This window comes from Prosopis cineraria, unplaced genomic scaffold (assembly GCF_029017545.1).
Source record: "Prosopis cineraria cultivar Desert tree isolate PC_DT_omini unplaced genomic scaffold, ASM2901754v1 PC10, whole genome shotgun sequence".
NCBI lineage: Eukaryota > Viridiplantae > Streptophyta > Magnoliopsida > Fabales > Fabaceae > Prosopis > Prosopis cineraria.
The window spans coordinates 1,476,620-1,504,169 of NW_026555341.1; the positions used below are offsets into that span (position 1 = coordinate 1,476,620).

Here is a 27,550-nt window from a genome sequence, read left to right on the forward strand (position 1 = left end):
GTCATTTTTCATATTTGTTCATGTTGCTGCCGTGTCATTTTTCAACACTGGTTTCACGGCATTGTTACTCAAGCTGCATCCTTCAATTTCTAGGAATCAGCATGAATATCAATTGACTATAATTTACTCGAAGGCATGGCCGAGAAAATTTTGAAGATTATATGAAAACTTGGTTCCTTTCTACCTATCAATTAACATTTCAAACAACCATTGAATCATCATAAACAACCAATAAGGAGGAAGAACCATGAAATCAAGCTTTAAAATTAGCAAGATCATCAAGAGCCATGAAATCCAAAACATCAATCAACAATGAAATATATTTATTATAGCTGGAAAAAATCAACAGATTTGAAAAAATCTAATAAATTTGAAAAACCATCTAATCTGGAAAAATCTAAAATATAATTAAAGAAAATCAAGAGTCATAAAGACGCCGATGCTGCCAACAACATGATTCGAGCAAGGAGGTAGCTAGTTATGGGTTCAAATTTTAAAGGTGTACAGAGACTTAGGTTTCTCTTTATGTAGAGGCTCATCCATGTAGCAATGGTGTCATCGCGTGAAAACTCGTTTGAAACAAGTTCTTCCAAAGTGTCAACAGTCATCGAGGGGTGTCCCAAACTCCTTTACCTGTCATGAGTCATCCTATCTATCACTCTTCTTCATCATCTTCTATTGAAATTAATGAGAATAGACAACAAAACCAGAAGCCTATCGGTCTAGTTTTTGAGGAAAAGGAAAAATTAGTGCTAAAGGTGAGTAAGAAAAAGCAATTATTTAGTTGAAAAGCATCACCAAGACAAGAAAGGACACGAGAATTTCTCTTTACTCACCTGTGTTGCTTTCATCACCCCTATCATTGATCTTGTCGAAGCATTAAGTCGTGTAAGTAAACATTGTCGCTTTACTAGTTAATTTCTCCCTAGAGAGATTTAACAAAGTGAAAATTGTAAGGTCTAGATGCATCCCTTTACTAGTTGACATCCTAAATTGGATTCCCCAATGCACAGCAGCATGCAGCAGGAGCACTATTTAGGTTAGCCTTAGATGATAAGAACAAAATGACAATCAAATCACCATCCATATGTGCCATGTCAATAAGTCAAGTTACGCTACCTTCATCACATGTGGTGTGCTTACTGGGCAAATTTGATCAAAATGAACCATTTTAACAATCAACATTACCTTAACATTAAAAAAAGGTCAACATTACACTGTTTCGGATACCTAAAGGTCAACATTGACCTTTTGGTGAGTTTAGGCACTCCTCGTGTGATACTTTTAAGGGTAAATTTGCACTTTAACTCTTTTTTATTATAAATAATTTAATTTTTATTATCATTTACAAACCTTCTGTTATTAATTTTATTTGGCTAACATATGCAGTACAATGTTCTCACTCATTAAGAGTAGTTTAGTCTTTTTAACTTATAAAGTAATTGTACGTAAGGCCTTTGGTCTTATAGAGGACTGTCAAGATCTATTTTGCAAGGCAAATATCTTCCTTTAGAAAGCATTATATATAGTTCTACCTGAACCTTTTTTTAAATACAAAGGCAAGCTAAGCTTGAAAGAAAAAAAAAATAAAACAGCCTAAATACTATTAACCAAAACATATAGGAGAAGCTGAATACAATCATTTGGAGCTATCAAGCAACAAGCAGTGTCTTCATTGGAAGAATGTCCCAAGTCTAGCTATTTAGCTTGTACATTTCTTGATTTCTCTATAGCTATAGGTAACTTCTAGATCCCAATCATAATAAATAAGATCTCTAGTTAAACCAATAATGTCCATAAGGATGATTTCCACTGCTATCTCAAAATAACATATTCATTGCCTCTAAAGAGTTTGTGAAGAGTTGGATTTTACTAAAGCCATGATGTTTATAGACCTTTAATCTTGTCTTAATTGCCATCATTTCAATCATTGAAATTGAATCAACATTTAACTTATGACAAAAGCCTATAATGCAATGGCTTTTATAGTTGTGAATCACACCAACACAGGTTAATTGATTATAAGCTCTAATAGATGTGTCCATTGAAACATCCCAAAATTTAATCCCTTGATTAATTAAACTTAATTAGGGTAATTAAGTAAGTTGAAGAGGTGTGTGGCTAGAGAGGTCTAATAATCATATTTGATGGTATTTCAGTTCTAATTGTGGGTCTGATATCAAGGCAGGCCACCCAAACATCAAAAGGAGAAAAAAAAGGAAGAGTTGATGTTGCTGTGCCACATGCCGTGGCGTAGAGATCATTTGTCACGGTACAAAGACATTTCTGAACGAGGGAGGACTTCTCTGTGCCATGCAATTATGTGACCTTTGTGGTGCATGACCATTTTCTACAGTTTATCAGACGTGAAATGAGACAGAAATAGAGAGAAAGAAAAGAAGAAATGGAGAGACGCGCCAATTCTATGCTAGGGTTTAATTATGGATTATGTTAGGAGTATTTTGAAGGCTACAAATACCCAAGGTAAGTACCACACTCATTAATTTCCTCATTTCTTCCACATTTATGAGTTTATGATTAGGGTTTGATAATAGAAGTGAAATTTCGATCCATATAGGTTATAGGTTCAAATTTATTGACTTAAATAGAGTTAATAAGAGTCATTAGAGTATTTAAACCTAGGTATAATAAGTTTTGGTGTCTTAAGTTATTAGGCACCGTTAATATCTGAAAATCCCATTTATTATAGGTAACTGGAAGTTTGTGATGCCATTAATGAGAATTTAATGGCTTATTAATGTTATTGGGGACTAAAGGTAATTATAAAATCCAATGGATAGGCTCCAACTCATGTAGAGTGAACATTAGGCAATTTGTAAATGCTTGAAGTGGTAATGTTGATGAAATTTAACTTGGTTGATTATAGTTTTGGCTCTTGGTCACCTATTAGATTAGAAAATTCAAGCTTTTGAAGCTTGTAATTAAGGGGTAAACCTTTGACCTCATAAAAGTTTAAGGCAACTGGAGGAAACTCTACTTTAGTAGTCATATATTAATTGATTGTAAATGGATTTCTATTATGAGTGTGGCATGTATGGGTTAATTTTCAATGTGAAAAGCATGTGCTAGTTTTTGATGAGCATATGAAAAATTGAATGTGTATAAAGTTATTTTGATTTGAACTGCAAACGCCTAATTAAGATGTTTTTAAATATAAACTTGCATATGTCTTTAGAAAAATGAATGTGGTGATTATGTGAGACAGATATGTATTGATGAGAAATGAATTTTGAGAAAATAAGAAGAATACATACTTGGGTAGTGCATAATCGTGAGCCTAACGTGATTGTTGTAATAATAAGTATATGAAAGCAAAAAAGTAAAAACGAGTGAGTATTGACTATGGCATGATCAGTGGCGAGAGTTCACCTAGGGGTTGGGAGTAGAAAAATTCATATGGTGTTTAGGCTACCCTTTGGTGCACGGGGATATAACCTTGTCCTACTGTTTGTCGAGAAACTGTCCCATAGTTTGTCGAGAGACTAAAACCTAACTATCTCCACCGGTTTAATGAGAAAAATAGCCTAGGGTATAAGACACCCTAAGGATTTAAGAATGGGGGAAGCCGTGGTCTGAGAGTGAGTTCTGTGATCTTTGACCGAGTCACACCTCACGATTGGTAAGCTTGGGTAGTCCAGTCACACGAACAGAGCTCTAATCAGTGTTATAGCCCACGGTTTTAGTTTGAGAAAATAAGGAGGATATAAGGTTGGTTGATCATTGTTTAAGTAAATATATGACGTGTCACACGTGTTAAATGGTGGCATGTCACATGAATAATGGGTCATGTTACATATTTAAGAATATGATGACAACGCACCTAGTTATGGCAGTTAAAGAAGTTATTTAATAATCAATTACAAGATATGATAAATGCCAGCATGTTTTCTATACTTGATTTTCTTGTACATGTATTTGGTTTATAATTAATACATAACTGTATAGGGTAGGTTTAACTTTAGTTACTTAGTGGCTATACTCACCCCTTTTATTTAACATTTTCAGGCTCTAGCTCTGGTGTAGAGAGAGAGAAGGCCTGAGAAGCTAGGAATTAGTATACTGTATGCCTCTAGTTTAGATTAAATAGTATAATAGTATATGACTTGCAATTTTAGGATGCGTACTATCATACTTGCACTATTTTATTGTTGAAAATGTTAGATTTGTATTTTAGGCCCTTAGTCTTGGTGTTTGTTGATATATATGTTTATAGGGTCAAAATACTAGTGCAAGTGTAGAAATAATGATTCGACCATGTTTTGAATGATTTGGGTGAAATTTAATGACAATTTACCTCCCTTTCTGTTTTTAGTAAAATGGGGTTAAGGAGTAAATTTTTGCTATACTGATATTTTAGTGCTTGTAATATGTTATACTGGTAATCTTAAGTCTATTAGACATGGTCCAAGTGTTAGGAAAAACTTTTAGCACATGATGAGGGTTTTGGACACCCATTTTGTGTTAAAGTTGTGAAAAGTGGTTAAAATGTGTTTAGGTATCCAACTTCCTAATGTGACTTGTTTTAGAAGTAAAACTCATGCTATTAGCTAGTTCATGTAAAGAGTTTTTCATAGACACCTAGATCACATCATTTGGACGTCGGACGGAAAATCAGGGTGAGTCGGAAGTCCCTAATTTTGTTGTCAAATGACAGCAAAATCAGTTGAAATCTCATGCAACATGCCACGACTCATGGCACCTGAGCTGTAGTGTGTGGCACAAAGAGCAACACGCCGCGGCACATTGCTCTATTTCACAGTACATGTCTTGTTTTTCAACCGTTTTTGACTTCTTACATTCCTCTGAGATATCTCATGCTTTCATAACTTATTTTTACTCTGATATGAAAAATTTTAATTGATTTAAACTCATTTTTATTTAGAAAACTTGAAATCCCTTACTTTTAAATTGAACTTAGTAATCATCTTATTGAACTTTATTACCAGATGTTATATTAGTTAATTATGTTTAGTGGAGTAAGAATGTTTCATCCATATCAACCCGAACAAAATCGTTCCTTAGTCTAGTCCAAAGAGAGAGTTATAGTTTTGAGTTCCTCGGTTAAAAATAGACTTGTATTGCCCATTACTAGTGTTTTCTATTAAACTAAATAGAGTAGAGTGCATGATTTGTTTTGCTAAATTGACACGTCCTTTAAAGACTTTACTACACATTCTTTTCTAAAGGATCTGGCAACTAGTATAGAAGGTCTTAATCCATGGCTATTAATTGAAAGAATTCTTCCCTATGCATTTCCTAGTACTCTCCCATAGCCATGCCTTCAGTCTTAAAAAAAGTATAATGGTTAGGAGAAATAATGAGCTTTCACACTTATTTTGCCACCCTATAGTCTCTCAATATATGGATAATATTTTCCTCACCATAACACTCAAAAGGACACTATGCTCTGTTAATAAAACCTTACTGGGCTCTTAGAGAATTAGTAAGAAGTCTCTCATAAATCACTTGCCGAGAGAAAATTTTCACTTTTTATTAGATGGGCCATCACCAAAATTTTCTACACAAAGGGTCACTATTATGACAACTATTGGAGTCAATAACATGGCAAGCTGACTTGATGTTGGATTCACCGTTATTGGCATATCTCTACCGAAAACTATCATTATCATCAACACAAGTAGAGTTGAGAATAAGGGTCAGGTATAGCGAATTGCTTATTTAATCTTGTTTTATAAGGGTTTAGATTTAGAAAAATGGCATTTTGTATGAAAATTGAGCCTTTAAAGCCTAGTCTTAGTAAGCTTTGAAAAATAGATCGGGCTCGAACGACCTTTTTAGGCCCATCTTATTTTTATCCCTTTAAAATAAAATATTTTTCAATTTTTAAATTGAATTTAAATTTTAGAATATATGTTTATGCTTTAATATAAGAATTTCTATTATTCATAACTTTCACCTTAAAAAAATATGAAGCAGTATAATTAATTTTTTTTAATTTTTTAAAATAAAAAAAAGATCTTATAGACCCAGCCTTGAGCCTTTTGAATAAGGGTCAAGTTTGAGAAAATAATAATTTTAAGAAAATCATGTTTATAGGCTTGAGCCCTTAAAGGCCAAGCTCATAAAGGCCAGCCTATATAGGCAAAGCTCACTTATTTTCCATTTCTAAGTACAAGGGGCTTTCAATAAGCAAATTCTCTTCACCACCCAGCAAGGAAAAAAGTATAAGAGAGCATCATGATTACATAGTCCATTCAAGAGAATAAAGTTTCTCACTAAACTTTAGGGGTTAATATCTTAGGTATTTTTATCAACATAATTCTAAAGTTTAGTTTTAGGTAGGTGTGTTTGGATCACCCCTTCCACAAGAATAGAATGAACATGAGAGTTACTCCTTTGTATCCATGGAGGTAGATAGCCAAAAAGTATTGAGTTGGACCCCACCTGACCTCGAGATAGAATAGAGTGATAAAATAAAGGAAAATTAGCAAAGGGATCCTTATAGTTATCCTTATTTTATATTAAGTCCTTGATCTTTTCCCCCTTTATTATTAGATCCTTTAAATTTCTAGTGTTAGATATATTAATTCCTCCTCTTTAAAACAATTAAATAGGGACCAAAGGTATTAAGCATTCTGTTAAATGTACTCATGCAAAAGATAGTTGAATTATATTGACAACTTGAATGCTAACTCAAATTAAAAGCACAACAAAAACAAAAAAAACAATAACAAATTGATTGTAGAAGGTAGGTTAACCTAAATGGAATCGTGGAGTGGGGGAGGCCTTAGGTTTTTGAAGAGGCAAAGTCGAGAAGGAGAAGGCAAGACTATGACCAAGTATTCCCATTACATATGAATAAATTCCTCTACTCATTGGAGTATCAAATACTATGACTTGAGGTATTATTAGATGAACCACATGGACTTTCACATTTGGATTTGTACCAACAAGAGAACACAAAGGCCCTTACACTGAACTATCTCGTTTACTTTATCATTATCCTAATACATAAGTGGCTTATCTGACGATGGTGGCATTTACCATAAAAAAAATAACAATATCCACATGAATATATATGAGTTAACATGACTAACCAACTAAATCAAGACAAAGTTTAAATTAAAATACACATGCTTATATTCTTACCATAAAAAAATAAAGGCATTTACTAAAATATTTCCCTCTTTTTAAAGTATCATGATAAACTCCAACATCTTTCATTATAAGATTGGACCAATTGTTTGAACTTAATGTGTTTTTATCATAACATATAATCTTCAATAGCCATTGTGTGACAATTCCTCATGCAGGAGGACACAACAACTGTAATATTCTGAACTTTAATCCCCTGATTAACTAAAGTTAATTATGATAATAAAGTAAATTGATGTGGTGTATGACTAGGAAGGTCTAATGACTAGTTTTGATTGTGTTTCAACCTTAATTGTGGGTCTAGTGAGAAGTTAGGCCACCTAGGCATTGAAAAGAGGAGAAAACAAGGAAAGAGTATATCTGTGCCACACGCCGCAGCATGGAGTGTATTCGTCATGACTCACAAATACAATTGATGTAAGAAGGGGACCTCTTTATGTCATGCACCTTAGCATGTTTAGTGTCCACCATGGCACATGGCCATTTTCTATAGATTAAGAGTCGTGAACTGAAGTAAAAAAATAGAGAATAAGGAAGAGGAAATGAAGAATTACAAGGAGCTCTACTGGGGTTTGTTCCTTGATGATATTAGGAGTATTTTGGGGCTATGAAACATCAAAGGTAAGTGCCTTACACTTATTTCTTCCTATCTCTTCCACATTTATGAAGTTTATGATTAGAGTTTGATAATGGAAGATGATTTTTAATCTATATAGATTATATGTTTGAATCCATTGACTCATATGGAGTTAATAGGAGTATAATTGAGTATCTAAACCTAGAAATAATGAGTTTTGGGATTTTTAATTGTTGGACCTATTAATATATAAATTTAACATTTATGAGGGTTGTTAGAAGAGCGGTAATGTCATCAATGGGAGTTTATTAGCTTATGAATGTTATTGGGAATTAAAGAAGTTAATAAACTTAATGGGTAAGCTTAAAGGTGAAAATTGATGTTGTTATGAAAGTTGAAAAGTAAAAGTATGAGTTGATAGTGTGCTCTTGACATTGTTAATGAAAGGTTAACTTATTAAATTGTAGATTAAGCTCTTAAATACCAATTTGGCTTGAGAATTCAAGCTTGGAAACTATAATATTGAGGAGTAAACTTTTAACTTCTCAAAGGTTTGAGGTAATTGAGAGAAACTTATTTTTGGTAGTTATATGTTAATTACATTGTCATGTAAGTGTTTGGAATGACAATTGTGTTTTATGAATGTCTATAACATGTTATGAATCAATGCGTTTATGTAAGTGCCTCAGTTTGAACTATAGATGCAAAGAGATTTCAAAAAGAATTTTGAGTTCTATGTTGATGGTTAATTGATGTTGATAAAGGTTGAGAATGATAATGATGAATGTGCTATGATTGAAAATAAGAATATATGTGTTTATATGAAATAAGACTCGATGCTTACTCAGGCAGTACACGGTTGTGAGCCTAATGTGTTGATTTCGATAATGAATAAATGAGATTGTGAAAATGAGTAAGTATCATGCATGGCATGATCAATGGGTAGAAGTTCACTTAAGGATTAGGAGTAGAAAAAAATTCATATGGTATTTAGGCTGCCCTCCTGTGCATAGGGATATAGTCTTGTCCCACAATTTGTCAAGAGATTGTCCTATATTTTATCGATGAATTAGAACATATCTTTCTCCATCAATTTATCGAGGATAATAGCTTAAGGTAAATGACACCTCAGAGATTTGAGTGTAGGGAAAACTATGATTCGAGAGTGAGTCATGTGATCTTTGGTTGGGTTATACTTTACAATTGGTAAGCTTAAGTAGTCTAGTCACACGGACGAAGTCCTATTTAGTGTTATAGCCCACAGTTTCAGTTGAAGAAAATAAGGAAGATATAAAATTGGTTGATCATTGCTTATGAAATTATATGACGTGTCACATGATTGAGTTGTGGCAAATCGTGTCGATATTAGGTCATAGTCACATATCTGAGTGTCTTATAGCTATGTACCATGTGATTAAAAAGGAAGTAGATTAATTGAGTAGTGATGAGCTGTGAAATAAGCAAAACAATGTGTTAATGCATGTTTTTCAAGAAAAGCTACTTCTCATGCTCTTGTGTTTATTTCAATTGATATATAACTGTATAGGGTAGGTTTTACCTTGATTACTGAGTGACTAGACTCATTCCTTCCATTTAACATTTTATAAGCTATAGTTCTGGTGCTAAGAGTGATAAAGTTCCTGAGGTTTAAGAATCCATACATTCCTAATGTATGCCTTTACGCATTGTTATTTTGTATAATAGAATTTCATTGCCAATTATAGGATGCATTTTTAGTTTACACTTGCACTATTAAGTTGTTGTTGTCTAGAACATATTTTGGGCCCTGAGGGTGACTATGAATAATTATAAATGTTTATAGGGTCAAAATACTAGTGCAGGTGTATAAATAATATTTTAAAGACGAGATGATTGACTTTTGATACAATGAAATGGATTCACCTTCCTTTCTGTTTTTAGTATTAAAGGGGTTGATGAGTGATTTTGTGTTATACTAGTAATTATGTGCATGTGACATGTTGTCCTGAGTCCTTTGAATATGATTTGGGTGTTTGGAATGGCAATTGGCATTTGTTTTAAGTTTTTGACACTTTTTGATGTGAAAAGTTGAGAAAAGTGGTAAAAATCGGTTTGTGTGTCCAACTCCTTGGTGTGAGTTGTTTTGGAAGTAAAACCTATGTCATTAGCTAGTTTATGAAAAGAGCCTTTTGTAGACATTTAAATCATGTCATTTGAATGTCTAACAAAAATTTGGGGCACACTAAAAGTTGCCCAATTCTACTATCAAATGATAGCAGAATCTGTTGTCAAAAACTTACAACATGTTACGATGTGTGGCACAGTGAGCAACATGCCACGATGTAGAGTACACAAGCTGTGATGCATTGTCTTGTTTTGCAGCAAACATATTGTTTTTCAACTATTTTCAATTTCTTTCACTCTTATGAGGCATCCCATACTTTTATAACTTGTTTTTACTCTGATTTAAAAATTTATGAATGGTTTAAACTCATTTGAATTATAAAAATTTAGGATCTCTTTATTTGAAATTTAAACTTGGCAATCTCCATAAAGGGTAATCCCTTAATTATCATAGATTTAAATTGTTAATGGTGATTATTTTATGAGGTTGTTTTAGCTTGCTATGAAGACATTACAATAACGTCCCAAAAGTGAAAAGTATAAATAATGACTTAAACATTTTATCATACTCCCTTGACATGAGCATGCTCTTCAAGTGAATAAACCCTTTTCTATCATATGTCCTCTTAAATTCCAAATATAAGTAATTATTGCTAGTTGTCACTTTCTCAACAACTTCCACAAGGCCATCCTATTACCATTCTAACTAACATCTCCTGTATTATCAAGCTCACATTTTTAATGGATATTGATAAAATTGCTGAGTTAATTGCTTTAATAATTTCAGCACATAGAGCATAGTGTAATTTTGTGCATCTAATATTTGGAATTTTACCAAACTTAATTCTATCCACTCTAGTCCCTTTTTTTTCATTGACTATGTTGCTTGCTATCAGTCATCGCGTATGCTCTTTTTTATTACTTTCCTTCATTTGTTGAGGTAAAGAGGGAGACGGCAAATGTGCTGGTGGTGGGAGAGGGAGATGATGCTGGTGGTGGGGAGAAGAAAAAGAAGATGGAGGGAAAGAGTGTATAAGAGAGATGACACTGCTTTGTAGAGAAGAGGAGGAAGAAGAAAGTGCTCCATGTGCTTATTTTTGAGTGTGTATGTGTGGCGCACGCATATGAGGAAGAACAAGATGATCGTGTGTGTTTTATTTATTATGTTATATTTAATTATTATTTATGACTTAAGATAAAGTAAAGGAAGACAAAAAATTAAAATCTTGTTTGATTATTTAATTAAAATACACTCCATTTAATATAACCTTATATGTAAAAATTAAATAGAGGGAGAAAATATAATAAGGTTAGATTGTAAGTTTGCAAATTAAGACCAAATTGCAGATAATATGAATTGAATATTTTATAATTTATAAATTTATTTTAGTTTTTTTTGAATATTTTAAATTTTATTATTTAATTCCACCTTTTTTAAAAAATTAAGATTTTTGACTCATTAATGCATTTTATATTTGTAATATACTTTTTTTAAAAATATAATTTTAAGTTTAATATTTTTTCCTAAAAATATCAAATTAATCAAAAAAATATATATAATAAAACTTATATCTATTTTTATTATTATACATCTCAACTTACTTTTGAATATAATCATTTAAGTAAATTTTAATTTGTTCAATTAATTTTTTTTAAATCCAAACTAAATGATATTATAATTATAATTTTTTTAATTTTAATTTATGAGCCTCGGTTGATTTCTAACTTCTGTTGTATTAAACCAATCCGGCCATGCTCTAATTCCTTTTTATATTTCACTTTTCACTTCCATTTTCTCTAACGAAACAAATGATCAGTTTCCCGTTTGCTTTCCCGCTTGCCTCCAGCTCGCTCGGCCCGCCGATATTTATTCGCTGGTTCCAACCGTCAGTGGCGCTGCTGCGGCATTTTGTGACTCTGATTACGATGACGAACTAATTTCACGAAATTTTCAACGAAGTTTCAAAAAACTGTAAACCCTAGTCATCGAGCAAGATAGGACTTGAGTGGCGGAGTTCTCGGCATCACTGCTTCCATGCCGCCTAAGATAGAGAAAAACGATTCCCAAGTCGTTATTATTGACAGCAGCGACGACGAGAATGGCGCGGTGCCTGGAACAAGTAATGCGGCTTTCAACAAAACTCCGTCAGAGGCGGGGCCACTGTCACTGTTTCAGCAACAGAACAACCTTGAATCAAACACAGTATCCTTGGTGCCTGGCAATGTCGTGCCCCGTAGCTTCTGGAAAGCTGGGGACTACGTTGTTGGTCCAATTGTGAAGCCACCTCCTGTTCAAGGTTACTTGGAGCACGCTCGTGTCCATCCCAAGTTTCTTCATTCTAACGCAACCTCTCACAAGTGGGCTTTTGGGGGTATGATCTAGCTACCTGAACCGTATTTGTATATTTTTGGCTTGTCATGTGCCTTATTTCGGTTGAATAACCGAGAAATCCTTACAAAGTTTCTGTTTTCGAAAACCATCTCCTTCAAGTAATACTAATCCGCGAATTAGCTTGACACAACAAAATTTTAGATGGACAAATTGTGGGTTAGGTACTTTTATGTTTGCTGCCCATATATCTACGGTTGTTTTTTTTTTTTTTTTTTTGGTGCGACGTGGTGATTCCACGAACCACCTTCAAGTTGAATGGTCAATTTTACTTTGAAGAAATGCTTAGTTACAATATATAGTATTTAGTGAACATTTTCAGAATCTCGGTGCGTCTACTGTCGACTGGGCTGACTAATTGCTTATATTTAGTTATAATTTACTGGTTGCGTTTGTTGCTTCTAGGTGGCATTTCTTTAAGCATAGCACTTAATATGCTTTAAAGTTCTTGTTGTCAGATAGGAGGAAGAAGAGTATCTGGAGAACTTGACCGCGTTCTTTAAATTTTGTATGAATGTGGATGCTTCTTTGCCTATGACAGTCCTTGAAAAGGTTACATTTTTCTGATTGTTTTGATATGTGCTTTTCTTTCTTGGCAGCAATTGCTGAGCTCATGGATAATGCTGTTGATGAGGTATGGTTTAAGTCAAAGTCATTTATTCTTTCCTGAGCAGATAATACTACTTTATCACAAATTCACAATGAAAAAAATGTAACTTCATTCATGGTTGTTGCCTAGGTGCCTTCCCTGAACTGAACTTCATTTTTTTGCATTGATATCTTTACTCAGTGCAACATGACCAAGCCAAAAATAAAAGATACAGCGGCTGTGCTAGCACCTAAAACTTGCTATCTTCATGGCTACTCAATAGATTGTTAACTTTTTTATGGGATTTATAATTGGGCTTGTTCATTTCTCCAAAAATAGCTTAATTTACTTTGTTAAGATTACAACAAGCTTATATGTCCTTCATTTTCTAGTCATTTTTATATTGGATACTTTTATCAAGGCTTATCTCCAACACTCCCCTCAAATGCAACTTGACATGTCTCTTTTCCCCACTTTCCTGATTTCGATTATCATTGGGGTTCAATTCTATTTAGGGACTTCTGTTCTCTGAGTCTGAGGCTTTAGGTCACCACCTATATTTATTTATTTTTCTCATTGCTTGGGCTCATCCTCCTGAACCTCATAAATCTCAAGTCCAACATTTTTTTTTTATTTCTAGATTTTGTGGCAGTTAGGCCTTTTTTCGTTCCTTGCTCTAATACCATGTTAATTTTTTTATGGGTTTGTAATTGAGCTTGTCCATTTCACTAAAATAGTTTAAGTTACTTGGGTAGAATTACCACAAGTTTACATGCCTTTCATTTTTTTTTAATTATCGTTATGTGGGATTTTGATTGAGGCTTATCTACAACATGGACTATCAAATATCTGTCATCAGGTATTGAATATTCTGAATCCTTCCATTGGATTTGTTTTTTCTTGATATCTATCCTTCACATTCTTGCATGTTTATCTGATGTTGCATTTAAACATTGGACCTTTTTTGGTCTTTCGGTTATATTAAGAGGGTTTGAACCTTAGTGGCTACCTCATACTTCACCCCATTTTTATCACTTGAGTCAGCCTCATGGGGCAAACGTGGCCCACAGGCTTCTTTACTTACCATAACTCTAATATCAATTGAAGGAGACTGTGAAACTGAGTAAATTTCTGAAGTATAGTATGCGGGAAACCAGAGGTGAGAACAGACAAGTGAAATACGGGGTATTCCTTTTTGATAACTAAACTATATTTTTGTGGTGTTGACTTATTGCTGCTACACCCTGGGAGATGGAAGTATTTGTTCTCCCCATTTCATGGCATTTAACTGAAATTTTGTATGCTATTTGCTGTTAGTTCCCTGTGATATACATTCTTGCACTACACCAGAACTCTGTAAAGAAGGATCCTTTGAGGAAATTAAACAAGAACATATAAAAAAAGTAAGAACAGCAAGCTGGCTTTCTAGAGGCCTGTCCTCTCCACATCAATAACTTCCAAAAAGTGATCTCCCATTTCCACTGGAGTTGAGATCTGAGCAAGTCCGCTCCAACTGCTCCTATCACACTGCCCTGCTGGTTTGGCAGCACAAATCCCCCTTCTTGTCTCCCTTCTCTTTTGCCTTTTTGGAAACCTGGGAATATTCCCTTGGCCTGTTGGTCACAGCCTTCTCAGAGTTGTTGCTTCCTTTTAGGTGTCTAAAATGGGTTTTAGGGAGAGATATAAGCTGATTTTGAGGGAAGTTTCTTGGTTGTAAGACTGGAAATTTTCTTGCTTGCCTGCGTTACTTATAACTCTCCGTCAATGATGGTCTGCCAATATACTGTGCTGTGATAAAGTATGACTAGTGACTGCTTTTATGTGTACATTCAGATTCAAAATGGTGCAACCTTTGTAAAGATTGATAAGCTTGATATCATGAAGGATAATTCACCAGCATTGCTTGTCCTGGGTATGCTATCTAAACATTTATAGTTTAATCTGTTATGATGTTTGTTGGTTTTACGTGGCAATGAAGACATACTGGGGGATTGTTTCCCATGCAGATGATGGTGGCGGGATGGATCCTGAATCATTACGAAAATGCATGAGCTTGGGTTATTCATCGAAGAAGTCCAAGACAACTATTGGACAATGTGACTAACTTCAATATTCTTTTCTCATTGACTACACATGATTTAATAAGAAACATGTATTTATCTTGTAATGTTTTGCAGTACGATGTTAATTTCCTAATGCATTTATTTTATTGTATATTCCCAATGAACCCCCTCCCCCTTTATTTTAAGCTGTCAAATTTTCAAGAATTTCCTCTTGTTATTGTTGTGAATGTTTTTATTCATGGAAGAAAGTCCAAGACAACTATTGGACAGTGTTACTAACTTTAATATGCTTTTCTCATTGACCACATATGATTTAATAAGAAACATGTATTTATATTGTAATGTTTTGCAGTACAAAGTTATTTTCCTAATGCATTTATTTTATTGTCTATTCCCAATGAACCCCCTTCCCCTTTATTTTAAGCTGTCAATTTTTCAAGAATTTCCTCTTGTTATTGTCGTGAATGTTATTAGATGTGATGGTTTCTGAAATGCATCTTTCTAAATAAAATAACACTTGTGCGGTTCTAGATGGCAATGGATTCAAGACTAGTACTATGAGACTAGGTGCAGATGTCATTGTTTTTAGTCGTGCTATGCGATCAAGGTATATCTCAATATCTTTTGAATCACCTCATGTTTTTAAAACAAATATATATCTCTTGAAGTCATTCTGAAAAATTTTCTCTCTCTTTTATTGTTATTCTATGTTTCATGCCTTGAATGTTATTTGTTAAGAGAGAGAATGCAAGAGAACAGTTAGGATTACGAGAGGTGTGGATTATAAGTGGAAGGGAGAGAAGGTTTCAATGGTTTGTGGAGAGACTAGCCTCTCAAATGATAGATACTCCTCTTCTTCTTCATCTTCTTTCTAGTTTGCCACTGCTTCATCTGCAAATACATCTCTTACTGAGGTGATTTCAGCTTATGCACATGCAAACAAATAAAAGCAGAGCAAGTTTCACCATTGTGCATGTGTTTTTGCAGTTTATATGTCTTTTTTGAGTGCTGCTGTGCTTTTATGGTGCTTTGTATCCTCTCCAATAAAATATTCAGTTTTTAAGTTTAATTTACTGATAAGATTATGTCTTCATTATCTTACGCTTTTTCTCTCAGTAGGAAGACACAAAGTGTGGGTCTACTGTCCTATACCTTTCTGCGAAGAACAGGGCAAGATCACGTTATTGTTCCACTGGTAATATTTGCTTTTCAAAGATATAAGTGAACTTTTGTACTTCCATATTTGTATATATTCACCCTTATTTCCTTTGTAGATAGATTTCGACATATCTGGCCACTGGGCAGAGCCAGTTATTTATAGCTCAGAGGAAGATTGGTCAGCCAATTTGAAAACAATCCTTGATTGGTCTCCATTTGCTTCAAAGGAGGAACTAATGCTTCAGGTTCATTTCATTCTACTGTATATCCATTGATGCTTACTATTTGGTGCTTATGGCAGGCATTATAATTAATAAAATTCCAAGTAACAGATCTTTGTCTTCAGTGAGCTTTTAGCTAGAGAAGCACCATGTGTCATATTTTATTGAATAGATTATAAATTGTCTGATACGTGCACTTGTTCACCATGTAGCTGTGAGGTTTATGCCCTGTTTAAATGTAATGAAAATCATGCTTATGCACATCTCACAAGGCTTGTTGATTTCAAGAATCAAGAATTAACTACATGCTTGCCTTTTATGGCAGCAAGAACCTTACTTTCCTGGACCTATCTGCATCTCATAGCCTTTTTTATTATGCTGGCATGAATTCTCATGATCATATACAGCCAAAATCTGTTGCACCACTCCCAAAATACTAGCATGCAAACCCCCATTTTATGTTTGCAATAAGAGGTTTGGTGGAGCCATTGATGGCACTTGTTCTCAATTTCTAGAAGTTAGTGGGATGTGGATTCCATTTACTAATCAGCTTGTTTACATGTTTCAGTTTGATGATATTGGTTCCCATGGAACGAAAGTTGTAATATACAATCTATGGTTGAATGATGAAGGCGTATATGAATTGAGTTTTGATGATGATGCTGAGGTATGTTGCATTTATATGCTGTTCGTTGTAGGGATTATTTTGGAAATGGATTTTCATAAATTATTTCTGCATGTGATAAAAATTCCAGATATATTGTATTAATGGGAAACATGGGTGAAAAGGTTTTTCTGTGGTCAAGCCTTTGAAATACTTCTATTCCTTATTATACATTTTAGTTTTGAATTGCATATTGAAAAAATTCTTCAGATTTTTTTTTTAAATGAATGTTGGCCAGAAACCTTAGTCATACTTGTAGAAATTATCATAATCATACACGCCAAAAACTTAAGCTCATTCACGTTAAACTCCTGGTTATCTATATGGGCTGACATGGGTCTTTGTCTGGCTGTTCTTCAAACTATATTTCTGAGATGTAGGAAACACAACTTAAACTGTTTGTTTATATTCTTGATTACACCCTGTTGTGATATTGTTTGGTATAATCATGTTTGTACATTTTATATTTGGATACTACTCTATTTATTTTGTGGAGTTATTTGAATCTTAATTGACAGATAGATGAAAAATACTCAATATCCTAAATCATGCTAAGAGGTCTTGTTTTAAAATAAAAATAAAAATGCCCAAATATTGATATCAACTGGTTTAAGGAAGTCAATATTGTATCTTGCAAATTAATATATTTTCTATAATTTAATAATCCAATGAATGCATGAAAGCTTCTGTATTGGCAATGTTGCTTGAAACAACCTTATCCACCTAATTGTCCCCTATTATGGTGGAAAAGGACTTTACCCACCATGGTAGGAATGGGACATCCTAATCTATCATGGTAGATAAAGGATTAGTTTTAATTATACCATGATATTGAAAGCAAGCTTAATTAAGTAGCATGAGCCCCTACTATAGTGGAAAAATGTTTTCAAGCAGCATTCAAAGCTATCATAGTAAAGGCTAAACGTTTCTTTATCCAAGGTATACATATATCAAGCACATGCACACATGTAGATTTCACAACATACAGTCTGGCACACGTTCATATCATGAAAATAACAATAATTAATAATGAATAAATAAATGAAAACAAAATAATACAACCCATGATGTCCAGTCAATTCCCCTCAACCCAAGGCTCAAAGAATAAAAGGATATCTATCCCGAATCAAAACACACACAAAGATCTCAAATGAACAAAAAAAAATAAAATAAATGCAGCTATTCCTATGAGGTGGCAGCAGGGTCGGTCTTTGAACCATACTCCTCGAGGAGCTGGTAATCCTTGTGCCTTTTCTCTTGCTGGAGCTTCACTAGCTATTCCTGTAACATTTAAAACAAGGGGGAGGCAATGTCTCAGTAACCTCTTGGAAGGTCACGATGTACAATAGGTTGGTGAATAACTTGGTCTAGTGGGTTTTGACGATTAGCAATCCACAACATAATACAATCAATCTCTAAATGTTTTAAAGGGTTATTATAACAACATGAGCTAACATGTTTGAGAAAGGAGCAGGCATATATCCAAACATATACATGTATATATAACATTATATTTCAAATAAGCATGTTAGAAAAGTTTAAATCATAATTTGGGGAAGCTAACATGCTTGAAAAGGAATAAACACATCTTCATAATTGAATTAAAAAGGTACAAGCATACTAAAAATTTAAACCATACAATTCAGGGAAATGTCATAACAAGACTTAGCATTCAAATGACAATTATGATTATATTGATTCACATATCAAGCTAGATAATATATCAAAAATTCCTTTTAATAATAGTTTCATATTTTTATCCTTTCTTTATTCCTTATCTTCTCCTTATTTTCCCAAGTTAAGATTCTAGGAAATAGGAGATGGTGCCTGGCTAAAGGTCCCATCGCTTCTCATCAAGTCTTGACCTCCCATTTTCAACCATAAGGGTGGCCCAAATGGTACTAAGCTCGTCCCGATCCTAGTCAAAGGAATTGGAGTAGCTCAGGTATAGATCAAAGAGACCTAGTGTTCGCCACATAGGGGCAAGTGTGTGATCACGATCCAACTTTATTTCCTTAGTTTAAATCTATAGCCTGTAGCCACCTCATAACAACATGGTTCCTATATGCTCTAAATCAAATTACAATTTTCACAAGTATGTCTTAAAATTTACAACATTTATCATTCTACAGACTAATAACTTCATATATTATATTAATTCAAATAACTCAATCAAGCTCCAACCAGTCAAATTACGATCAATGTGAGCCTATCTGGTTCTAAAAATTCCAAACAAGTAGTTATAAAACTTTTTGGCGATTTTCCATATTTTCACAAAAAAATTCTCAAAAATTTACTTTGTTAACTATTAGGTCGATTTTTTTGCAAAACATTATTATAGGCATGCTATTTAAGTTTAGTTCGATATTAGTATACAAAAAGCTGTAGTTATTTACCCATATTAACTTATAAGATAAACTAAAACGACATTACTTGGGCTCAAGTTCACTCAAAGAACTTGAGGTCTCTTTGTAAGAGGCCCTCCAACTAGCTCAAATATCAAAGCAAAAATTAAGGAGTTTTTAGGGAACTCCTAACCCCTTTGCAAATAGAAAATTGGGAAATTAAAATAAAATTTATTTCTTACTCTAAGGCTATCCTAAAGTAGTCGCAGGAGTTATCTGTAACTCTAAAACAACTCTAGAAAATTCGTATTAATTCTATTGAAGGTTTTTCTGACATTGGAGCTTCTCAATTTATCCCAACGAATTTCCAAAATAATTTTAAGTTATGGTGATCATTACTTTTAACTCTAGAGTTCTCTTGAGCATGTTTCATAAGTCCTCAGCATCTAATATGCTAAATTTTCATTCTCAAATAATTAAAATAATTACCAATTAGTTATAATTCACTTCCTAAAGTTACTTTTAATTTATAAATTTCTCTAGATGGTGATAAAATAATGTCTACAATTCTTAGAGTTACTCAGAGTTATCTAGAATTTTCTATCATCCCAAAACAATCCTAGAGTCACCATTTACCATCTCTTCCTAGTCCTTTAAATCTCTCTCCAACTTTAAATCAACATAAATTTAGTGATCTTAGTTAGAACAAAAATTTTGAGACACTTACCTGGTCTTAGAAAGCCTCAATCCACTCTTGAAATATTTGATATGGCTTCCCTAAGATCTTTCTTCACCTTTTGTTCATTCTCTCCTGTGACCTCTCTCTCTCACAATGATTCTTCCACCAAAAATGAATTGGCATTCCATTCCTTGTTGAGTGAAACAAGGAAATGTATGTAATAACCTTGTTTCGCTATCCAATGGTGGGCCACGTGCCCCCCTTTGGTTATTATGTTATTTGTTTTGCTTTTTGTTTTATTTCTCTGTTTTTTTTTAGTTTGCCTTTTCTCCTTTTCCCCCTTATCTTTTCCCCCATTTTATTTTCAAATCATTTATATATATATATAGTTTTTACTTTCTCTCCATTTTTTTCAGACACTTTAAATCTTCTAGTTATTTTTTTTTTGGGTCAAAATCCTCTAGTATAATTTATTTACTATTAATCGAGATTCTTTAACAAAAAAAAATTAAATATTAACTATATTTGGGTTTAATATAATTTAAAAAAATATTTAAATAAGTTTAATCTCTTAAATAAAAAAGTTAAGATTCTATTTATATAATTTCACTTAACCTTATAAATTTCTCCTTCCTCCAAAATATGTTTTGAAATTAAATCCTCAATCTTTATCTCCTTTTGAGTAAATTCTCCTTACTCAAATAATTACATGGTAAATTCAAATTACCATAGGATAATTTCTTCCTAGTAATAATTAAATCCTAAAACTTAAGACGTTATGATTTTTCCTTAAGTCCAAATTGTCTTAAATTATCTTAAACGTGACTTCAACTTATCTTTACGAACAAAAATAATTCTAAGGGACTTCCTGGAGAGGGAGGATGTTACATTGCTAACCATGTATGTATGCAGATATGATATTTGTTTTTTTTTATCTGTTTGGATTGTGGTTTTATCATTTAAATAAGTTGTTCCTGGATTCTAGTACGAGGCTACCTTGTTTAGTTGATATATCTCCTAGATAGGCTTTTCTATTTAATGTACTCAAGTGTCAATGAATAAAATAGACGATCCAGGCAGAATAATTGAAGCCCTCTTTCTGGGTGTGATCACAAAACTACAAGTAGCTATGAAGGAAATATGCGTCAGCTGTGTGTTAGCAACCCATATGATGTTACTTAGATTTGATATTTTTGGGCCAGGTTTTCTGGATTTGATCCAGGTGTATTGTTTTGAGACTGGTTGAAACTAGTTACAAATTGCAGTAATTGATTGCTTTAATAAATTCTCGCAATTGCTTTTTTTTTTCTGGGCAAAAATTCTCCCAATTGCTTTAAGTCCATTATCTTTTCCTTTAATATCATATGAGTTGTTTAGAGTTGTAGCACATTCAGTTTGCTGATAGCTCAGTTACTATTGACAAAGATATTGTGCCAGTGCATCAGTTTTGTATATATATCAGGATGTGTATGCTGAAGGAGCTACTTATATATTGACTGATTCTCGAAGCAGTTATGTTTCTCTGTCCTTTTGCATAGGATATCAGGCTGAGAGATGAAGTAAATCGTGGGGATGTGAAAAAGTTGAACAAAAAAGCTGTTCAGCTTCAGTCACATATTTCTTATCTGTTCCATTATTCATTAAGGGTATTAATTTATAATTCCACTCTCAACTATTATGAGTGCCATCATTTTTAGTCTTAATGACCCTTTTATTGCTGCAGGCTTATGCTTCAATGCTGTACCTCAGAAAATTTCCCAACTTCAAAATCATATTAAGGGGACAACCCGTGGAACAGTTTGACATTGTAGAGGAGCTGAAACATTCACAAGTAGTTACATATAAGCCCCAGCTTGGCATGGCATCAAAGGAGGCAAGATTCATTATACGGGGGCTTGAATACAACTTTTGACTTAAAACAATTTATATGGCACTACCCAGGACATTGCTATTTATTTCTGATGGATGGAAAATGGATTCATAGACAAATGAAATTCTGATTGTGCTTGAGTTGTAAAACTTGCGAAATGAAGAATTGATTAGCAGCTCTTTGCAGGGTTTCCAATTTCTTGTCAAGTGGTTTACTCAATTTTCTACTATACAATAGGGAATCAAATGTAAAATGTACTTATCCACCCTTTTTTTCCCCTTTCAAAAATGGAAAAAGTGATGAAAAAGATTGGAACGAACGATTTATGCAGGAGGGGTGGGCACTATTTTGATTTTATTCCCAGATTTATTGATATTTGTTTACCGAATTTTTCTTGAAAGGCTTCTTTGGAAATTATGACCTAATAGATTATACAGTCACCAGTTGCATAGGACTTTATGTGCTGTGAAATTGTTTACGTTTTATATTAAAATAATAGCATCATCATGCATTCATGACTTTCCAATTTTTTTCCAGTCTTTGCTGCTTAAGGGGTTGTTATCATGTGTGTATGTGGAGGTCTTTAAAAAAAAAATAAAAATCAAAAGATATATTTTTCTAGATACTTTACTGGAGCTTTCTGATCTTTCCAAATTCCATGAGATGCATATACTCCTTTGATCATTGTATTCTCGCACTTATTTAAGTATATAGTTTGTTGTTCCGTTATTTAACTTTTTATCTCATCAACGATACAACAGTTGAGATTTTAAAATAATGACTTTGCTCTGCTTTAGGTTACAGTGATGACAACCATTGGTTTTGTAAAGGAAGCTCCCTCTCTTAATGTTTCTGGATTTAATGTGTACCATAAAAATCGCCTGATCAAGGTATATTCTGGTTGCTTAAACTGCCTTATCTCACTAGGTACTCCTACTGCCATTACAAGTCTTTTCATTTTTCATATCTTTTCTTTCTCTCACAATGCATATTATTTTGAAAATTGAAATGTGGTGTTGGACATGGCGCATTCATTCAATTTTAGTCATCAAATCAATTGAATTAATTAAAAAATTTTGAAGTAAATGTAACTTCTGATTTTTTTAGTCAAAATATCTCAATCTACTTTGGTTATTACAGCCTTTTTGGAAAGTAACAGGAGATGGTTCATCTAAAGGGAACGGTGTTGTAGGTATGTTCCTATTCTTTTGAACTGTTATGTTTCTTTGGCAAATTCCTATTCCAAATTGTTTTTTATTGATTTGTCGGTGCATTGTAGGAGTTCTTGAAGTGAATTTTGTAGAACCAGCCCATGACAAGCAGGATTTTGAGAGATCATTGCTGTTCATTAGGCTGGAATCCAGGCTGAAACAAATGACAATGGAATACTGGTTTGTTGTGCTATGATTTATATTTTTTGTTGAATAATTTTTCTCTCTTCCTGGTAACCATACTGCCTTCCCTCTGGAGCATGGCCTGGTGTTCATATTTTGTGGAATGCCTCATTTAACTTGCTTGTCCTTTTTGTTTCCCCAGCAGTTTCTTAGTTCATTTTTACCACTCTCCAACCATTTGTGTCTTCACAACTATTCATGCACTGGCTACTTAACTTTTTGGGTTGTTGCACCTATTCTAATCAGACTGATTTAAATGGATGCTTTTGGTGTTAATTTTCTCATAGGCAGATTTTTTCTCCTGTATGTTGCACGGGGATATTTGACTTTCAGTAAATATATCTGAATTATGAAAAAGGTGAAAATTGAAGTAATGGCACAAAACCCCAAATGGTAACTATACGCAAGTGAAGCGGAAGTGTTTGGCCTACTGCAACTTTTTAGTGTATATTGATATATTGATGTTCTTGGAGCTATTCTCAGTTCAATTTACAAAATTTTCCGGATCCTTAAATTGCAGCTGGAGCCTGGAAGTTGTACTCTAATTGACTTTAATGGTGGTAGCTACTTAACTCTATGGCAAAGCCCCATCAAAGGTGTTCAAATCATTAAAAGAATGTAGTGGAACAAGTTGGCAGACGATGTTATTATGTTTACCATTTTAGATCCATATCTCTACACCTTAGGTCTGCCGGGATTTCTTCTATATTATCAAATTTCAAGCATAAATGGACATAAAATTTACCTGCATGAAAATTATAGAATTAATGTATATTAGTGGAAGCATTGGTTTCTGGCAGTATGATGCTGTATAATCTTTGCAATGCATAAAAGTTATCTACACGTCAGTGCCATCAATTAATGCTCCATTGTTAATTGGATGGTCTTATCCTGAATATCAATCTTTTCAATATTATAAGATGTTGACATTGTTTTGGTGAAATTTGTTTGGCAGGAAAAGTCATTGTCACTTGGTTGGCTATCAACCACCAAATTTCAAGTCACGTAATGTGCCACATGGAAGCGAAGTCCAACATTCAACTGGACATTTAAGTAAATCTCAAGATGAGTCGCTTGCTGTTCAACGAGCTATTGGTATGGCAGAGCATCAAGAAGATTCTAGTTTAGATCAGTCAATTGCAGGTCTTCCAGCAAATGTGCAGTACTTGCAGGAGCAGCATGTAAGTAGCTGAAGTAATATACTAAATCTTTGTTTGATGTGCAGCCGAATTACTTTTTCTTCATGCGTAATCAAATACATTGTTCTTAAACTATTATCTCATGTATGTTTTTTTAATCTTATAACTAACTTTGACTCGAGTAGATGCATACTACTGTGAGACCCACAAGAGACGTTGATGATGCTTCAGACTTCAAAGTAGTCTGGGTCAGTTATCAGAACTCGTGAATATATAACATCAAGAAATGTCGAAGGGAGGGAACTTTAAAGGCGTAAAATATATAAAATTAAAGTCTAACTAATTTAAGGTTGCATTGGATGGCAGAGCGCTTCAGGAGAACGCATTTGGTTTTGATACGTGTATTCAATGGAACAGGCAACTAATTGGACCATTCTGTAATTGTTTTTATTTGCTCCTATTCCTATAGATGCATGGCTTTGTATAAAACAGTGGCCCTGTAGCTTTTTCATTCCAAGTAATTGATCATATAAAAATTTAATTGCATGACCTTTCACAATACGCAATTCAGATTATTCAAATGAGCAAACTATTAAACAATATGGGTTAACGTACATTTTTTCTTCTCAACTATTCGCTTAGGAGTACATAGTATCTCAAACTTTCATGTGGTGCAATTTTCTCTTTTAATTTTTGAAAATGATGCATTGAGCACTGTTAAAAAAGTCAACTTTGACCGTTAGTTGATTTTAAAATTATAGGAAAGGACCTCAAAATGTAGAGAAAATGACCCATAAAATTACACATAAGTTCCTTATAAAAAAATTAATATCAATTGAATCACCTAAATTATATATAAATAATAAGATACCAATGTTATTTCTTAACCATGTGAAAGGTCAAAATATGATTTTGAGCAACTATTATTTTAGGAACTTAATTGATATTAATTTTCTTATAAAGTATTTATTTGCAATTTTATAGATCATTTTCTGTGATTTTTTGGTAGTTTTTTTTTGTAATTTTTTCATTCAACTAGCAGTTGAAGTTAAATTTTTTAATGGTAGGGTATTAAATGCATAATTTTCAAAAGTTGAAGGAAAAAATTGCACCTAATGAAAGTTTAAAATACTAAGTACTCTTGAGTGAATAATTGAGGTGCAAAAATATTCTTTAGCCCAAACAATATTTTTTTTTTTTGCCCCTCATTTTTTCTTCATTTTATTTGGCGTGGAGAAGTTTGGCTTACCAGCCACTTCTTGAAGGCACAATAGTGATCAGAAACAGCAAATTTCTTTGGTATGTTACGTGAGGCAAAGTGGAGTTCTCTTCTTTCCTGCATTGTAAAAAGCAATGCACGCAGTCTATTCTCCTCCTGTATTTGCTACTTCTCCTTACCCATTTCTGTTCCGTAACCAAGAGTTAGTTTGCGTGAAGATTTTATCCATAGTAAGTTGATTAATTTGATTCAGCTGTAACTGTCAGGGCATTTGTGTAATCTTTTTTGTTCTGGGATTGTACACATATTTGAAAGAGTCAATTATGCTTGAAAAGCGTGCAGTGTCTCCTTGGTGATTTTCTATCCTTCTTTTACATGGACGTCCTGTGCATAGAGCAGAATGATGCATGTGACTCTTTGTAGCTAAGACCAGTCAGTCAATATGTACAAACCCAGTGATATTTGTGTAGAATCTTATAAATGATGGCTTCTGCATAAACTGAATGTGAATTACCATGTAAAAACCATATTATAGGTTGTTGTCGTGCATTTGCATGCAGGCTGTAATTAATACTTTGTGCTTGTCTACAAGCATCTTTTGTTCTATGTAACCCCGGGTGGGTTGTTCTTTTATTAAGGCCTTATAAAAGGTAACTAGTAATTTCCCTGTTGATAATTAATTTGACAATTTCGGCCACTCCAACAAAGGAATGCAAGTGTTTTCATTTTATATATGCTATTACCCACCAAAAAGCTGTTTCTTAGTATTCTCTTTCTTGGTTTCTCCAACAGGTAGTAGGAGCTCCAGGGTCCCAATCTGTTGATCAGATCCGTGATGAGAACTTGAGACTTTTCTGGAGGTAAATGTTTAATCAAAATGTATGCAGGCCAATATTTGTGCTGTCGTAACAATTTCTACTTCCATCTGTTTGGTACCCTTGCGCCCCCCCCCCTCCTTCCCTTTTCCTAGGAATACCAAGACACAGTGACCGCTGAATTGAGGTACACCTAGGATCTTGTTTGCATATTTTGCTGTTACTCACCAGGACCCTTGTCTGCAGGTGTGAGGAACACATGCGTAAGGAGACTGAGCTGAAACAGATGGTAAGAGTAATTTGATCAGAAAGTTTGGATAAATCATTGTGTTTCACTCATGCTTCTGTTGTTAACATGAAAAAGGTTGAGAACTTGGAAAAGGAGTTGGAGGAAGCTCAAGGGAAGTGTGCTCAACTTTCTTCGCTCTTGGAGGCTAAGAGGAGGCAGAAGAAAATAGAACTGAAAAAAAATTGAGAAACTGTTTTAGCAACGATTGGCTTTGGCGGATGAATGAGTTAGTGATGAATCTTTGCTGAAGCCTGAAAGTTGCTTCTTTGATCTTCTGAGGTTTCTTTGATGACCTCTTTTTGTTCGAGGGGACTAGTCAGTGATCCAAATTTCTTTGGATTCCTTTATTGAGCTAGACTACCGCTAGTCCAGCTAAGTATTTTTTTGAGCTTCGCGAACGCAAGAACTTCTGTAAATTTCATCTGTTGGGCTGCTCTGTCATTAATTCCATCAATTTATTGGGAAAAGAAATTCTATCTTTAATTTCCAGTACAATTTTATTGTCGTTTGCTTGTCAGGTTACATTTAAGGTGGTAATAATTATTGTGAAATCAATCCACTGCCTCTGTGAGATCATCTTAGTTGGCTCATATACTTGCAAAAAATTTTCAATAAAAACAATTTTTTTTTTGGCCAACTTTTTGCTATAAGTCAGTATTAGCTAACTAAAATAAGAGTTGAACTGGGTCTTGATTGGGGAAAAGTTCTCCTAGGATAATTTATTCTACTCACAATGCTCAATCTGAGATCTTGCTTTAGATATTAAGCTCAATTGGAGAATTATTTTTTTTTTAATACATGGGTTTATTATGTAAGTCACAACTCACGACAATAAAGCTGAAATGAGTGCACTCAAATAAGTGAGGGAATGTCAATATTAATTTTTTTTAAAAAAATGA

At 33.6% G+C, this 27,550-nt stretch overlaps 1 protein-coding gene across 4 annotated transcripts; it reads left to right on the plus strand.

Annotated features, from left to right (window-relative positions):
* Positions 1-11,613: 11,613 nt before the first annotated feature.
* LOC129322197 (protein MICRORCHIDIA 2-like) lies at positions 11,614-27,206 on the plus strand. 4 transcript variants are annotated; one of them, XR_008596219.1, is made up of 18 exons: positions 11,614-12,189; positions 12,806-12,840; positions 14,629-14,707; positions 14,802-14,891; positions 15,390-15,465; positions 15,975-16,053; positions 16,133-16,261; positions 16,806-16,904; positions 21,464-21,571; positions 21,649-21,798; positions 22,593-22,685; positions 22,936-22,987; positions 23,075-23,186; positions 24,145-24,370; positions 26,340-26,407; positions 26,518-26,549; positions 26,609-26,651; positions 26,727-26,811. XR_008596219.1 is itself a non-coding variant. In XM_054968340.1 (17 exons), the coding sequence occupies exons 1-17, from the start codon at positions 11,853-11,855 to the stop codon at positions 26,835-26,837; spliced, it is 1,887 nt and encodes a 628-aa protein (XP_054824315.1). In that variant the 5' UTR covers positions 11,614-11,852; the 3' UTR covers positions 26,838-27,206. The 4 variants fall into 4 exon arrangements, 2 of the variants coding, with proteins under 2 accessions (XP_054824315.1, XP_054824316.1); XR_008596218.1 differs by having other exon boundaries at positions 26,518-26,651; positions 26,727-26,833; XM_054968340.1 differs by lacking the exon at positions 26,518-26,549 and having other exon boundaries at positions 26,727-27,206.
* The last annotated feature ends 344 nt before the right edge of the window (positions 27,207-27,550 follow it).

Excerpts from the sequence above, each read along its gene's own strand:
- LOC129322197 (XM_054968340.1), top strand. The coding sequence starts at position 11,853 with ATGCCGCCTAAGATAGAGAAAAACGATTCCCAAGTCGTTATTATTGAC. Across the intron at positions 15,466-15,974 it reads AGTCGTGCTATGCGATCAAG|TAGGAAGACACAAAGTGTGG; the intron begins GTATATCTCAAT and ends TTTTTCTCTCAG. Across the intron at positions 23,187-24,144 it reads CAAATGACAATGGAATACTG|GAAAAGTCATTGTCACTTGG; the intron begins GTTTGTTGTGCT and ends TTTGTTTGGCAG.